This window comes from Molothrus aeneus, chromosome 14 (assembly GCF_037042795.1).
Source record: "Molothrus aeneus isolate 106 chromosome 14, BPBGC_Maene_1.0, whole genome shotgun sequence".
NCBI classification, from domain to species: domain Eukaryota; kingdom Metazoa; phylum Chordata; class Aves; order Passeriformes; family Icteridae; genus Molothrus; species Molothrus aeneus.
In genome coordinates, this window is record NC_089659.1 from 3,674,845 (window position 1) to 3,692,041 (window position 17,197).

Sequence of the window (17,197 nt, forward strand, 5' to 3'; positions counted from 1 at the left end):
TAGCAAACAAAACCCAAAGCCTTTATTTTTTCAGGGTTTATTTTGCATTTGACTAAGCCTCAGTATTTTCTTTGAAGAATAACTTAGCTGAACATTTTTCTAGCCAAAGGAAAATATCTCAATAGAAGCTTCTCGACCTGAGTTTTGCACAAGCCACCTTCAGTCTGTGCAGTTGCCCTTTCCATCCACACATTGCTCCTGCCATGGTTTGTTTGCTGTTTTGTTGAGCCATCAGAAGTCAGTCTATTTTTTTTTTCCCTACAAATGCTTCCTTCAGAGGAGATTGTTTTAGACATCTCCTGGGGAGCTGTCTCTCCTGGCTCCCTCTCCCTGCACTCTTTGCAGTACTCCAGGAAGGAACACCAGCTCCCTTTTTTAGAGTCCTTTATCATGGATCCTTTTATGCCTGGCCCCATATTCTGCAGCTTTTAATGCTTTTTATGGCTGTGCCTCCATCACAAAGCTGCTTCCTGATGAGGTATCCTGCTGGCATTTGGGGGATTTGGAAAGCGCAGGTTGTCCTGCACACCCCCAGGTATCCTACAGGGATTTGGGGGATTTGGAAAGCATGTTGCCCTGCGTGTCCCCATGTGTCCTATGGGGATTTGGAAAGCACAGGTTGTCCTGCACACCCCCAGGTATCCTACAGGGATTTGGGGGATTTGGAAAGCACAGGTTGCCCTGCATGTCCCCAGGTATCCTATTGGGATTTGGGGGATTTGGAAAGCACAGGTTGTCCTGCATGTCCCCATGTGTCCTATGGGGATTTGGAAAGCACAGGTTGTCCTGCACACCCCCAGGATGTTCCAGTTCCTCACCTGCCTGCAGCATCCTCCACATTGCAAGGAGGAGCCAGGGGAGGTGGGATGGGGTGTCCCACATGGACAGGGGGTGTTCATGGTGCCCTGGTGGTTCATGGATCTGGACTTTAAACCATCTGCCAGCCCTCAGCTCCTTCCAGAGCAGTAGGCCTGTTCCCTGGGGGCTCCTAGAGCCCTTCCCCTCTGCCCCCCAGCATGGTCCATGAGGTGTCCCCTGGCCCCAGAAGGGTGGGATTTTTGGGGTCCCCCATCGTGGGGAGGAAAGATGAATCTGACTCCATGTTCTTAGAAGGCTATTTTATAATATTATATTATATTAATGCTATACTAAAACTATACTAAAGAATAGAGAAAGGATACAGACAGAAGGTTTAACAAGATACTAATAAAAAACTCGTGACTCTCTCCTCAGGGTTTGACACAGCTGATGGTCATTAAGTTAAAACAATTGGAACTGGTCATTAAGTTAAAACAATTCACATGAAACCAATGAAACAATTCACCTGTTGGTAAACAACCTGCAAACACATTCCAAAGCAGCAAAACAAGGGAGAAGCAAATGAGATAATATTGTTTTTATTTTTCTCTGAGGCTTCTCAGCTTCCCAGGAGAAGAATCCTGGGCAAGGAGATTTTTCAGAGAACATGATGGTGACACAGGAGCTCTGCTCACAGCCCATGAGCACCCAGAACTCCTGGGCTCTGGCACATTTCCCCATGGCACTCAGTGGCTGAAGATGAACTTGGTCAATAGGGTTGAGCTCACAGCATGGAAAAGCTGCCAGATGTGCGTCCGTCTGTCCTCTGCACAGCTGGGGGTTTCCTGCCCCAAGGCTGGTGAGCACCTGGAGCCTTTGGCAGTGCTGCTGGCTGCAGGAGGCTGTGGCAGAAGGGCCAGCCTATCCTGAGCAGCCCCTGTGCTTTGTCCTGCAGGCTGACCATCCACGCCGAGTGCCCCATGCACCTGGAGGACTTCCCCATGGACGTGCACGCCTGCCCCCTGAAATTTGGGAGCTGTAAGTACCCCCAGCACCTCTGCAAGGACGGGCTACATGGCTGGAGAGCAGTCCTTGGTGTGGCTGGTGTCACACAGAGTTTTAGTAACAATAATATTCATTTTTGCTGATGGTAATGTGACCAAATTGTTTTCTGGTGTCTCATACATGCAATTCATCACTGAGCGAGTCTGTGCTCAATTCAGCTTAAAAACATGGGTTAGACACCCATGGTTTTGTTGTAAATTTATTTAGAAAGTAGCCAGGTGGGAATCAGACTCTTCTACCAGGTAACAAGTGACAGGATGAGAGGAAATTACCTCAACTTGTGCCAAGAGACATTTAGATTGGATATTAGGAAAAATTTCTTCACTGTAAGGGTGGTTAAGCATTGGAACAGCAGCTCAGGGAGGTGGTTGAGTCACCATCCCTCAAAGTGCTCAAAAATGTGTATTTTGGGCACTTGGGGACATGGACTTGGCAGTGCTGGGTTAATGGTTGGACTCGATAATCTGAGAGGTCTTTTCTAACATTAATGATTCTATGATTACAAATCTGAGTTGTGCTTTTCCTTCATCACAAGGGGATGCTGGGATGCTGGAAGATTTGGGACAGCAGTGCTGGCTGCTGCTGGGTGTCCCATCCTGCCAGCCTGAGCACCTGGTGCCTCTGGCCCCATGCCCCAGTGGAGCTCACAAAGCCCCTGCTCCTCTTCAGTCTGCCAGGCAGGCTGCTCTCAGGTGAAAGGCTTGGAAGCTCTGAGAATCTCTGCCCCAGCAGCAAAAGATCCTGGTTTAGGGAAGGCTTTCAGGCTGCTGGTGAGTTGAAAGCTACTCCCAGACTTGCAGCTGCTCAGCTGCTTGGGCTCCCCATAGAATTCCCTTCTCTCTCCCATATGCAAGTTAAATTTAATTTGGTTCTGTTCCTAAAGTGAGTGGGAGCCAAACCCCAAGACCCTGGCTCACCATGGTGTGAAATAAACATCCTAGTCTGGCCCTGCCTGGGCTCTTTCCCATGTCCAATGGACTGAGCACCACTTTTAGTCTGTATTTGTGTTAGATGAGGGAGTTTCCCACCTCCAGCTAAAGAATGAGCCCACACCAGTGACCCCCAACCTTCCCAAAGTGACACTTTCTTCCTGTAGCCATTTGGGAGCTAACTGAGGACAAAGTTGAAAAGTTTGATTGGCAGGAGAGGAAATCATATTTATCATGTGCATCTGCTCTTCTGCCTCATGACAAACTGTAGCCATGAAAGTGGATTATTCAGAACTACTGAAATAAAGCTATTTCTTAGGCAGCACCTAATTAAATGTAGAACTCATTGCCACAAGACATCACTAAGGCCTTAGAGAAGGATGAATTATTAATGTTAATTGACCTTGTGAGGAGGGATATCAAATCTCATACCTCAGGCCTAAACTCTGGGATTATTACAAGACTTGCAGGAAGGCAGATTACTGCACATCTAATTGCTTATAATGTTTCTTGGTGAGGAAAAGAGATTAATGTGTGTGTTTCTGCTGGAACACCCTTTGGGCTTATTTTTTTACTGATTTGACCTCTGAATGATGAGAGTTTTGAGACAAGGAGCTCAGAAAGCTGCCCCTGGTTAACATTAATGTGACTTTTTCTAAAGCACTCACAGAGCATCAGAGCTCACCTCTCCTGTGCTGGAGTGGGATTAAACCAGTGATTTCACTAAAAAGCCATTGACAGCTGGAAGCTGCTCATTTTCGAGAAGCCTGAAGTGGGTCAGGTTTGCAATTAGAAGGACAAAGCCAGTGCCAGACCCACACTGCCCAAAGGAATCTCTGTTTGCCTCACAGAACATTTTCTGCTGATTCCCCTCAAGTGATCAGCAGAGCCCTTGTGTCCCTGGGCCACCAGGGCAGCCCCCTGAGGGGGCAAGCAGGGAATTTGCAGGGGAATCAAGGGCATCAGGCATTCCAGAGAGCTTCAGCTGCCCACCTGCAGCATCCCTTGGGCCAGGTGCAGTGAAGGGATGGCTCTGCCCATCCCTTGCTCCCTGAGGATGAATGTGCACTGCAGAGAGCTGTTCCTACGCCATCACAGGACACTTGTACAGCAGCTATCTGAGACTAGAGGAGCAGGAGATGCTGCTGAATTTACCAGCTCCCCTAAATGTCCAGGAGCTGTCCCTGTTTGGATTGGATTTTGCATTGCAAACAAGGCATTGAGCTGAACCAAAGCAGCTGCCTGGCATTAAACTTGTTCCAAACACCCATGCCATGCCTGTGTGACATCAGATACCCTTCTGTCCCAGACAACCACACTGCTAGGAGCTATTTTTCCCCATAATGCCCAAAATTCCTGTTCATACCAACTATATATACATACATAGACTTGATATGGACAGGAATTGTGTGTATACATATATATGCAATATGTGTATATATATATATGTATATATACTATATATGTATGTATGTATGTAATGTACAGACAACTGAATTATCAGGAATGATGGCAGTGAAACTGTGGGCAAGTTCCTTTTCTAGGCTGGGTGTTGCCCTTCAGGTGGAAGAGCAGTGGCAGAGCTGCACGAAGCTCTGAAGGAGGATGGAGAGCTCCAGAAGCACCTGGAGGGCTGGAAGAAGGGTTGGAAAAGCAGAGTGAGAGGTGCCAACCTGCACCACAAGAGCTTAGGCAGCACTCTGGCCTGCTGAGAAACCTTGGCTGATCACCAAAACCTCTCCAAGGCTTTGCACAGCCCTGCTTAATGTGGAGCAGGTTTGCCAAAGCCCAGAGTGCAGCAATAACTGTGGTTGTTTTGGAAAGATCACAGAAATGTGGTTTTTCTCAGGACACAATGTTCCACAGAGCAGCAGCTGAGATGTTTCTCCAGTAGATCTGACACATTGCTTGACCTGACCACAGCCAAAGAATTCCTTCAGGTCTTCACCAGGAGAAGGTGGTGGGAAAAAATGAACTGAAGGCTTGGTTTAGTGGACTTTGTTCTTGATTAAAAAGCTGGTGCAAACTTGGTATGGACAGGAATTTTGGGCATTATGGGGAGAAATAGCTCCCAGCAGTCTGGAGAGACTCAATTTTTGGATAACCATAGGACTGGAAAAGCCAAGAGCACTCTTGAGAGGGGGGCTTGGTTGCAAACACAGGGAAGATGCTGCAGACAGGTAGAGATAATATAAAAGAAGGGCCTTATATATGGTTTAGGCCCTGCTACTCTAGCTAAGCTAGCAGTAGATTGTAAGTCCCCATAAGGAAAAATGATCAGAATAAAGGCAGAAAACCCAACAGCCTGTTCTAGTAGAAAAATAAGTTTGCACCTGCATAACCAATAAATCTGTCCCATGAGAGTCAGTGAAGAAAATATGTAAACAATCCCAGAATAGAGAGATTTGATGGAAAGGTAAAATGCCAGTTATTAACCAATGAATTGGGTGGCAAGAAAACTACTAGTCAATTAGAGTTGAATACAAGGTCTGTAAAGACTATATAAAAATGAGTTATGTGAATAAAGAAGGGGCTTTTCCTGCATGAAGAAACTGAGTCCTGGCTGCTTATTAATGCAATAGGTAAAAACATTTAGGTGTGAGAGAACACCACCTCCAAATCTCAGAGCCTTGGAGAGGGTTGCCTTTGAGTGAGGGTAAAAACTTTGAACTTTTTAACCTAAAATTTAGCCCCATTTGCATTCAGCCTTTGCTGCCAGCTGCTGCCAGCAGGACTTTCCCTGTCCCTGGCATGGCAGGGCTGTGCTGTCCTGCTGGCCTGGATGCTGTCCCTGCTGGAGGCAGCCCTTGCAGAGTCAGCACATCACAGGGACAGCCTGTCTGTCAGTGACAGAGCTCTGCCCCTCTGCAGCTCCCTTCCAAAAAGCCCAGCTCTCTCCTGCTCCTTTGATTTAACAGTTGTTGATCTGCCCTGGTCTCTGGCCATGCTTGGCTGTGCTCAGCCATGTGGCTCTGAGAGATGCACAGCAAAGATTCATTTGGCTACAGGCTAATTTTGGTATATTTGAGGTCAGGCAGAAGCACAGAGCTCCTTCTTCTCCCTCCTCTGCAGATGCCTACACAAAGACAGAGGTGATCTACACCTGGACCCTGGGGAAGGATAAATCTGTGGAAGTAGCCAAGGGTGGATCTCGCCTGAACCAGTATGACCTGCTGGGCCACGTGGTTGGCACGGAGATGGTTCGATCCAGCACAGGTATTTGTGGGACCACCATGGGCTCAGTTCCTGCTGCATGAGATGGGCTTGGAATCCACGATTTGGGATCATTATAGAGGCAGTCCAGGAGCACAGCACTTCTAAGGCTGGGGGATACAGCCGGTGACATCTTCAGCAGTCACCAAGAGGCATGAAGAGGTTGTTGTTTCAGTGGTTTCCACTGAAAGTGTCCCGTTGCCCACAGTCCTTAGGAGAATGGATCTCAAGCATCTAAAAATGATCTGCTGTGTGGAAAATTTGCCCCACCTTGTCCAGCTGGTTTGTGCTGCTGAGGGTTCATTTGTCTTGGATTCCTTTCCAGCCCCTCAGGAAAGCACTGCAGGCAGGGGAGGCGAAGGCAACATAATGTTCAGTGTGCTTTTCACTGCATCTGCTTGCACAAATATTATCACAACTAATAGAAGATTATCCCAAACAAATGTTTCCTCTGATTAATGACCAATATTAATCATCTTTCTCTCCCATCTGCTGCTCCTCCCTTCCCCTCTGAATCCAGGTACTGATAGCTTCTGTTACCTCATGTGTGTCTCTCATAATCCTTCTTTTTTCCCTTTTATTTTTTCCCTCTGTATGCACCAGTAGTTCTCTCATTTGAGGATATTTCCTCTCTGGTGCACTTGATTTTAATGGTGTCTGTCTGTAACAACTCATTTCACCTCCCTTGGGGAAATGTGGGGAGCCCAGGGAACTAAATGTCATAATATCTGGCCCATCTCTCTACTTAAGTTGTAGTAAAATGTACAGATGAATAACCTGGAGTGGTGAGAAAGCTGCTAAAGGCTCCTGTGTGTAATGATTTAGCAGAGCCACGCTCACAAAGTAAAGGCACAGTAATCCAAGAAAATACCCAAAGGGGAGGAATAGGACGTTGAGGGAAAATAGGGACAGCTTCCTTTCAGTTCACAGGTGGGACCTTTAACAACAGAACTTGCCTGGATTTTTGAGATGGTTACAGTGAGGGAAGGTGGGATATTTTCAGGATTGTCAGAGAAAATAAAATCCGGTGTCCTGCAATCCTATTAAAGCACTGTTAGGGTGTCTCCAGGCTTAAGGGATCTTACCCACAGTGTGGCTCCCTGGGATGGGAGCAGGGTCAGGAGAGACCCCAGGGGCCCCTTGTGCCTGGGGCAAAGCAGTGAAGGATTTTATTGCCCACTTGCTGACACCGGCTCACCTTTGTCGCACACCTATTTTGTAGCTAATTAAAAGAAGACTCAGAGAAGTGTTTTGAAAGGACAGATGTGATGTGAGAGCCCCCTGGGCTGTGCTGGGGCACACACCTGGCACGTGTGTGCCTGCTGCACCCCCTGCACCTGGTGAGACCCCATCTTGAGTGCTGTGTCCAGCTCTGGCCCCTCAGTTTGGGAAGGATGTTGAGGTGCTTGAGCACGTCCAGAGGGGGAAACAAGGCTGGTGAGGGGCTTGGAACACAAACCCTGTGAGGAATGTTTGAAGGAGCTGGGGTTGCTTAGCCTGGAGAAGAGGAGGTGACTTTAGAGGTGACCTTATTGCTCTCTACACTTTCCTGAAGGGAGGTTGCAGACAGCTGGGGTTGGTCTCTCCCACCAGGCAGCACTGACAGAACCAGAGGTCTGGTCGCAGCTACCTCAGGGAAGGTATAGGCTGGATATCTTGAAGAAATTTTTCACCAAAAGAATAATAAAGTACTGGAATGCTCTTCCCAGGGAGGTGGTAGAATCACCATCTCTGGAAGTGTTTAAAAAAGACTGGACATGGCACTTGGTGCTATGGTCTGGTTGAGGTGTGAGGGCATAGGCTGGGCTTGATGATCTTAGAGGTCTCTTCCAACCTCATTATTCTGTGACTCTGCACCCCTCCTTCCCACCAAAATCCCACTGAAAAACTGGGAGTTTGTCCAGGGTGGATCTCTGGAGTGGCCAGCTGGCCCTGGGCTGGCTCAGCATCGCTCCCTGGCTGTCTCTGCAGGGGAATACGTCGTCATGACCACGCACTTCCACCTCAAGAGGAAGATTGGGTACTTTGTGATCCAGACCTACCTGCCCTGCATCATGACTGTCATCCTGTCCCAGGTTTCCTTCTGGCTCAACAGGGAGTCCGTCCCTGCCCGCACGGTTTTTGGTGAGTCTGGAGCACAGGGCTTCCCCTCAGCATGGGGTGCTGGGGAAGATGAAAGAGGAAAGCCTTATAAATGTGATTGCCTGGCAAAAGATTTTGAGAATATGGAAACTATAAGCGAGATTGAAATGAAAGCAAGCTTTGAGATACCTCAGTTACTGAACAACTGGAAAACAAGGGCATGGCCAGCTGAAGGTGATCCCCTTTTGATGGAACAACACCCTCTGCTTGCAGACAGGCCCAAGGGTCAGAGCAGACCCTGCCAGCTTGGCAGAAGGGGCCCAAAGAGGAGTTTTTAGGATTTAAAATGTAACACAGTATGGTAATGTAATGATTCTTATAGGCTGTATGTAAATGCGATAGGATTTGTATCTTGTACTAGATTGGTTAGTGAAAATCAGAATATTCAGCACAGTAGAAGATTTATGGTATTGGAATGGGAGCTTCTCTCTCTTTTACTCTCTCTCACCCTCTTTACCACACTCTTGCCTTCTTTCTCTTTCCCACTCTCTTTACCTCTCTCTCCCTCTCTGGGGCCTGCTCTGAGCTGTGGCTGCAGCTCCCAGCAGGGCCCTGCACCCAGGCCCTTTGCAATAAATGCAATAAACCACAAGTTCCACAACCTGGCTTCAGAGATCTCTGTCTCTGTCCATCCTGACTGTCCTATCCCTGCCACTCCTACAATGGGGACAAAGGGAAATAGGAAGGGAAACACATTGAGCATCAGGGCTGCTCTGTGCCAGGCCCTGAGCAGCATTTCTAAGCTGCTGGCCATCCCCCAGGATAGCTTTCAGTGTCCTCCCAGTGAGCCTGTTTCCCCCCCAAATCACTGCAAAAATACTCCTGGCCATGGCTCTGCTACAAGCCCAGCCATAAATATTAACAGTAATCAAGGTATTGATCATCTAATTATATGCATTTGGCTGTGTCTGCTTATCTGTGTTGGCTCTGGAGCAGAGCAGAGGAGAGGGACACGGGGAGGCATTTAAAGCCCTACCTTTGAAATTGCTAATGTGCCCCTGGTCACAGCTCCACATAACAAGTTCCTGGGCTGAGGCAGCATAACTGCATGGTGAATATAGTGTTATTATTTCCTTCAGCTGCTTTCAGATCCTCTCACCCAAGCAAAGTGCCAGGCTGGCACTGCACATATATTAATAGCTTTTACAAGCATTTAATAACAGAATTGCTTTGTGATTTCCTGTCAAGACCTTTAGTTCAGGATCTACACAGGCACGCTCCCAGAGCAGGTGTGATGCTGCAGGATTGTATATCCTGGATGTAACACTGCCCTGCAGATTCCATTTAACAGAGAGGATATTGGACAAAGGTCCCCAAGCAGAGAGGGGATATGTGGTATCATATGTGATTCCCTCCTGTGTTACCCTGAGAATTGCAGTGAAATAAGTTTCCTCAAGCAGCAGCTCAGATAGAGCAGGCAAGAGCTGACTGAAAAATTAAAACCTACCTGTGTGACAAATGTCTTTGCTCCCAAATTGCCTTGCTTTCCTATTAAGAAAATAATGAGAACTCAAATTGTTTATTCCTTTTTTTCCCCTGCCCCTCAGAAAGTATTGTCAACAATATTGAATTGAAACTTAAATTACCAGGAGTATGGCTTAAGGGAACTGAAAATTAGTCAATATTTTTATAATGTTTTTAATGCATTTTTAATTGAAAAGCACATTATTGGGGAAAATGGATGGTAATGGTTGCTTGCTTTAATGAAAAAAGCTTTAAAAGACACTTTGCAACAGATCATTTGTTTAAGATAAATCATTGTGACATTTATTCTGGCAGCTTGGGCCGCTGACAGCAGGACCCAGGATCCCAGGTGTCCATCCATGCAGGTCACAAGACAGTATTTCTAAAACCCTGAGAGCTGTGTTGGATGAGTGACCAGTTTCTGATCCTCCCTGAGGTTCACGACCATCCAGCTGTTCTTTTCACTGTCATTTTATTATTTTCATTCTGTTGCAAAAGCAACTAGAGGCTTCTCCATGACATATTCTACATGAGCTGGGTGGAGCATCCCGCTCCTCACCCTGCCAGCAGGTGAGGAATGCAGTGCAGGAGCCTCCCTGTGAGCCAGGGCTCTTATGGAGAGCAGAGGTCTAATCACTGCAGTTTGGGGAAGGTTATGAAGGTCATCTTCATCCTAATGAAGATGTTTGCCATTGATTGTACTCAAAACTGAACCAGAATAATTCCTGAGCCACCTGAAATTTGAGCCACCTGAAACTGGCCCTGAAATTTGAGCCACCTGAAATTTGAGCAGGGGTTGGACAAACTGTTGCCCAGAGCAGCTGTGGCTGCCCCATCCCTGGAAGTGGTCAGGGCCAGGCTGGAGGGGACTTTGAGCAATCAGGGATAGTGAAAAGTGCCCCTGCTTGTGGCAGGGGTGGAACCAGGTGCTCTCTAAGGTCCCTTCCAGCCCAGGCTATTGTAAATCAAAGGTGACTCCGACAAAAGGGAGAGAGAATGATGCATCTGACTCCATCATCAGAAGGCTAATTAATTACTTTATTATACTATACTGTGTGCATTGTATCTAAACTGAATCTGCCATGCACTCACTCTTGCTCACAACTGCACAGAACTGCACTCATCTCTGATTGTCTCATGACTGTCCCGTGACAGTCCAACACACACACACACACACCTGGCCCTGACAGGCCAAGGGAACAAAACATCCTCACTTTGGGTAAACAATCTCCATATTGCATTCTACCTTAGCACAACACGGGCACAGCAAGCCAGATAAGAATTGTGTTTTCCTTTTTCTTTGCTTCTCTCTGTTCAGAGGGCATGTGAATACCACACCAGGCCATCCTGTGATTTTTAGGCTCTGTGAACCTGAGTTCAGTTATTCTCTGAGTTGCACTAAGGGCTCGTTCTGGTTAATCCTCCCCTACCTACAGCGTGAGGGAGGAGGTGGTTCCTCCTTTCCCACAGAGGGAGCGGCAGCAGTTTTGAGAGAAGCAGGTGCAAGAGCACCATCTCACCCCTGTGATTTCATCCCTGTGCCCCCCAGGTGTCACCACGGTGCTCACCATGACCACACTAAGCATCAGCGCCAGAAACTCCTTGCCCAAGGTGGCGTACGCGACGGCCATGGACTGGTTCATAGCCGTCTGTTACGCCTTCGTGTTTTCTGCGCTGATCGAGTTTGCCACCGTCAACTACTTCACCAAGCGCAGCTGGGCCTGGGATGGCAAGAAGGTGCTGGAGGCCCAGGAGATGAAGGTCAGCCAGGGCTGGGGGAGGCGGGGGGAAGAAGCGCTGCCCGAGGGAGCTGTGCCAGCACAGCAGTGGGTAGCGTGCAGCCCCGCAGCACTCGGGGGCTGGATGGTACTCACTGCCTGCCCAGCCCAGCTCCTGACTGCAGCGCTTCTTGAGGGCTGGGAGGAATGGCCTGGGGCTGGTCAGGGTGCTGAGCTGGAGGGGAACACCCAGGCATGGCTGCTGGCTCTTCCCTCTGTCCTCTGTATGGCTGTTTGCCAGGGGAACATCTGTGCTTTGGGTTTGCTCCGCTGGTGGTTTTGTGTCTCCTTCCTTTTCTTTCCAACCCAAACCCAACCCTCCCAAACCAATGAACCAACCCAACCCAGCCTTCCAACCCCATTCCTTGTTGCTAGCATGCAAAAAAAACCCCAAACATGCTGCAGGACACCCCCTGAGCCCTGTCCCCTGGCCAGCTCTGACACTGGTGCCATTGCCCACAGCTGCCAGCAGCTGCTGCTCTGTGAGCTGGGCACAGAGGGTGGGTGGGAAGCCAGCAATCCCAAATGCCAACTGGCAGCAGATTAATGCCTGGCATCACCCACATTTTCCCCCCCCTCACTGGGGATCAGCCTCTCTGGCAGCTTCATCCTGACAGGCTCTGCTGCCCCTGCTCGTGCCCCCCTCCCTCTGAACTGATTTAATCTTGGCTGTGCAGAGAAATCGCTTACTGTAGCATGCTGCTCCTTGTTTATATTTATTGAATCAATTTGAAAATCAGCTTTGTCCTTGTTCTTGGTTCTGGAGCCTTTATATTTTTCTCCTTTGCATTTTAATGTGTTGTTGGAAATTGTTGTGGGGCTGTATGTTAAACACCTGACAGAACTGCAGCAGCTTTTGGGAAGACAGCAGCCAGTCATCTCTCTGCTGTGGAGGTCAAAGAAGGTGAACAGAGCCATCACTGGGTGTTGGATGCCTCTCTCTTGTCTTTCTTGGACTCTGTCTATCTGTTTGCTTTTGCAGCTGTGGTCTGAGCAACAGACTCATGGCAGAAAGCGTCCAGAGGGGGTCAGGGGATGGCCTTCCACTTCCACCATGAGCAATGATGCCAACCTGGCCTCTAGAGATGAGAGAAGCCTTTCCTGAGTGATTGGCACGAGTGAAGAGTCAGGACAGGTCCTCAAAGCCGTGGTGTCCCTTTCAGGGATGGGCAAATCAGCACAAAGTCAGGATTCACACAGCCTTGGGCAATTATGTGAACTGGGTGGAAAAAGCAGTCAAGGCTCAAAAGCTGCAGTTTATCTTAGAAGCAGCGTGTTCCTCAATTTATTCACTGACCCAGCACCACAAGACTAACAGTGCTGAAACAATAGGCTAAGAGCACGCAGAATGTTCCTGCACATGATGATCAAGCAGGAAAACAAAGCAGGACCAGGAATGTTTCAGAGGGGGAGCTCTCCGTGCCTTTGCTGCAATTGTATCAGCCTGGAGGATCAGGAAGGGCTCCAAATTTGAGGATGCTTTTTCAAGCTATCTCTGGTCTTTACTGAAGAAGCAAACTCACTCCCAGTCTCTGCAGCTCAGGAGAGCTCCCTGAAGAGTGATGGGCTTTCAGGGAGCTTAGGAATGCAATGTGTCAACATGTTTGCTTTTCATCTTTATTCCAATGAGTATTTCCAAGCAGTGAATTTGCTACGCAATGGAGGTGCCTCATTGGCTCAGTTTCAGCCTTTAATTAGCTCTTCTTGAAACAATTGACAAGCCAGGTGGTGGAAACCACAAAAGGAAGAAGAGGCAGAAGAATAACTACTGGCATTTTAAAGGGTTTGTATCAAGGGTAAAACTGCCAGTGAGAAGCCCAGGCTGAGCCCTGGTCTCTGGAGATCCTTCTCCCCAGCCAAAAGCAATGTTCTTTATTGGTGTGATGGCAAGCATGAAAAAAAAAATCACTGTAGGCAGCAGCAATGCTTCCCATCCCACTCGGACACAATCAGTACTGTGGAAAAGCTGCTGGTTGCTGGCAGTGTATTTATTCTTTATTTCTCCCCCTCAGCCAAACCATTGGTTTAGATGGGAGCACCTGGGGTTTTTTCAGGTAGAATCTAAAATGCTGGGCTGATCTTGGTGAATTGCTGGTCTCTGCATCATAAAATCATGATGGTGCTCTGGCTGTAGCCACAGCTGGTTCTAGCTGGGAGCTACTCTGAACATTCTCTGCAGTTCTCCAATGAAAAACAGTAGATATCATCATGGATGTCACTAAAAATTTTCTTTAGCCTGCACTCTGATAATGTTTTACTTATGTTTTTTGGACCCAAAGATTTTTTCCAGGCCTTTCCAGCCTGCCATCAGTAATTGCTAATTGTAGATGAAAACTTTATTTTCTTTTTGTATGGTAGAGTGGCTGCAACCAGCCTAAAGGTGCAGATCAAATTGAAGAGAGGTATTTGGGTCCAAAGAGGAAAACTTGTTAGGAAAGGAAAGGTGACTTTTAAAAACAAAATATCACCAGGAGGAAGGTGTGAAATGGCAGAGAGGTGTGAGATGCCAAAGAGATTGAAAGGTGAGTGGGTTCAGTAGCCAGCAAAGCTCCTGACCTCCATCATCCTCAAAATACCTTGCAAAAAGCATCCACTTCAGGACAGAAGGGCTGTGTCTGGACAGAGAGACCCATCCACCATCCCAGCCACAAGCATGGCCACCTCAAGGTAATTTCTGGAGTGGCTGTGACAGTGAGGATCCAAGGAGAGAACAAGCAACGGTGACTTTGCTGCTGGGAAACTGCAAGGATGACATTTACCAGTGAGTTTACCACAAAAAGTGTTGTCTGTTTCTCAGGATGGAAGATGCTTTGGATTCTTGGAAGACAATTAAACCCACTTCTGCCTGCAATGCCAGGTCTGTGCATAAAAGCTGATCTAGCTCTGTGTCTGTTCCTGAATGGCATTACCCTGAAATTCAAGAAGCCACAAAACAGTACAAGCATCTGCAGCCAGATACAGAAAAGCAGAAGGTGCTTTGGATAGAGCAATAATCCTGGATCTCTGTTTTTGTCATAAGACAATAGCTCTTCAGTGCATGGTGAGGTTAGGTCCTTTAGTGTACTTTTAATGTACTTTTTACAAAGAAAAACATGCATGAGGTGCTTTTTCTACTGCCTGGGTAAAGCCTGGCTTTTTGTGCAACCCACTCAATTCTCCACTTTGCCCTTTGATCCAGCTCCCTTGGGAATAATTTTTCTTTTTCCTTTGTTTCTTTCCATTTGTGGCATCTTTGTTCCAGTCCTAGAGGAACTCAAACCAGCCTTCACAGGCCACTATTTTCAACCAGGTTGAAGTCTTCAGGGCTCAGGATGGTTCAGACCCTTCTCCTTTTTGCCTGCCTCACTATGGTCAATGTTTTTATTGGGATTTTCCATGCTGGTCATGCTCTGCCACCCATGTGTCCTTTGTTCTTGGCACTTGCAATCTCCATGATTTCCATGAGGATCCCAGAGGCCTTTTCCAACCTAATGGATTCTGTGATAACACTGCCAGTGATTTATGTCCTCAGCACCTTCAGCACAGTCCATGAATCATTCTTCAGCAGCATTTCACCCTCTTTTCTCTCATCACTGTGTGGTGTGTTGGGCTGATCATTTCATTCATCCAGCTTCTCTGTCTGGTGATCCAGGGAGTGTAAGATCACTGGGACCAGTCCCATATAATCTGAATTACCAAGTCTCTGGCAGGCTGTAGGAGGAATTTTGGCTTGGTGTGGGGAAGGAGTGATACCTGTGCTGCAACAGCAACTGCAGCTGCTGGGCTTTGAGTTATGGGATGCAGGTATGCCAGAGACTGGAGCTGCTTGGGGGTCATTAATGTGACTTTCCTCTAGAATGACAAGTGGCAAATACTTGGATTTCCTGAGTTCTGCAGATACTGGTGACTTTCAGAGTTGCCTGTCAGAGTCATGGTGCTTCCAATCTGAATTTTCTGCTGCCAAGGAGCAGGTACAGAGAGCTAAATCTCAAGCAAATCATAGACAGAAGCAGTAGTTCCCATAATTTAGGTGTTCTGTTGTCAGTTCTTCCACAGAGAGGCTCGAAAACAAGAATATTTAGCCAAAAATACTATTATTTTCCAGTGTGTGTGTTGTTGAACAACTTGTCAGGCTGCACTATCTAGGGAACAGCTTTATCTCTACACCACATTCTACAGCTTTTCCCTCAGGAGACCAGCACAAGGACATCTTTGTGCAGCAATTCAGTCTCCCTGGGCCTCAATGGGACCATAAGTGCAGGAATTGCTTTGCAAAATAGAGGTTTTAAATAGGACAAGTTTTCAAAGCAAATGTGGGGGTTCCTCCTGTTTATCCACTCTCTCCTTCTGTTCCAGGAGGATGTGGAATTGCTCACAGATGAAGGTGCAGAGTGAAGGCTGGGAGCTACTTTGCAGCTAACAGCAACAAGCACATTTTGCTTTGTTTGAGTGTCAAAACCTTGCCTGGAAAACTCATTTATAAAGCCCAGCAACCAGGCTGAACCATTTCTCTGACATCTCAGGGGCAGGACACATGGAGAGCACATGCATGGGGTAGGCAGTGTGGGTCTCTGGGTGCTCCCAGCTCTGAGCAGGGTGAGGACTCCATGGACAGCTGGGAAAAGCCCCTGGATGAAGGTTCCCAAGCTTGAACATCCTGATCTGAGGTCCAGGGAGGCCCAAATTAGTGCTTGGGGGCTCTGGATCACACTGTTGGGAGCAGCAGCTCGCTGTCACCACCCACAGCACCCAGATTTACCTGACTTTACTCCATTTCAGCTGTTTTCATATGGGTCCACTTTCCAAACTCTAGGGCAGGAAAGTTGTCCAGGTTGAAAATGTCATGTCACTGGTATTCATCTTATTCCTCTAATGAATAACATGGCTGATTAACACTAAGATAATCACAGTGCACTGCCAATCATGCTCTGTGAACAACAATCTGTTTTTCATTTCATTACTGATTTTTAATTATTTTATTGCCTCCTGTAGCTGTGTTAATAAGTAATCATACTTAAGCATATTTAAGTGTTTTAATAGGTGAAGCATCTTTAGCCCTTTAATTGCTTTTTGTCAGTTCTTTAGCAGGAAAAGTTCATCTGCTGTGCAGAGGGAACACCTTGACATAGCTCTAATGACTGCAGAATCAGACCCAGTTAATTGTTAAAGACCATCAAACACTGTGAATATGGTCCAAACAGTGGTTTAGTCTGGTCTGGAGCCTGAAGACATCTAGACCTTCTCCTAAAAAGTTAATTTCTGTAATTGCTGACATTATTACAAGGCTGCCTGGCTGTGGTGTTATTGGAGAGGGGTTTAAAGATTGCACAGAAGTCTGCTTGTAGTGTCCCTCTGAAAATCCCTGTGGAAAATTCATTTCCTAAGGTAACCAGGAATATCCATGGTGACTGTAGACACATTTAAAATGGAATGCAGCACTGAAAGCCAAAGCCCTCTCTCCTCCTGAAGTGCTTCCCTCATAGGAACGTGCATGACCGTGCCTAGCAACACTGGGAAATGCCTGGATGAGCCTCACCTTGTGTTTCAATTGCTTTGGAACAGAAAAGAAGTCATCCAAAGGCACACCTTGTTCTGAGTTTAGAGAGCAGAGTCCCACCATGAGGCACTGCTGTGTCTGGTGCTGGCTCCTGGTGTAGCAGGGGGCACCTGTGGGGTACCTGAGTGCAGATTTCATTCTGTGGCCTTCTCCCTGTAGCCTTGGGTTGCTTTATAAAGCACAGTGCAGCTGGACCCGGGTGCCTGGTAGCAGCAGGAAGATACCAGAGAGGGGCCAACCCCTGTCATGACCCCCTAGGTCCATCTTCCTGC

General features: G+C 47.5%; 1 protein-coding gene across 5 annotated transcripts in view; it reads left to right on the top strand.

The window, feature by feature from the left end:
* The window catches only part of LOC136562453 (gamma-aminobutyric acid receptor subunit alpha-3-like), an 82,928-nt gene that overhangs the window by 55,325 nt on the left and 10,406 nt on the right, over positions 1 to 17,197 (top strand). For all 5 annotated transcript variants that reach the window (XM_066559291.1, XM_066559292.1, XM_066559290.1 and 2 more), the window contains 4 exons: positions 1,754 to 1,836; positions 5,865 to 6,008; positions 7,977 to 8,129; positions 11,161 to 11,372. In XM_066559291.1, the coding sequence (XP_066415388.1) occupies positions 1,754 to 1,836; positions 5,865 to 6,008; positions 7,977 to 8,129; positions 11,161 to 11,372 (592 nt within the window). The remainder of the gene's footprint in view (positions 1 to 1,753; positions 1,837 to 5,864; positions 6,009 to 7,976; positions 8,130 to 11,160; positions 11,373 to 17,197) is intronic.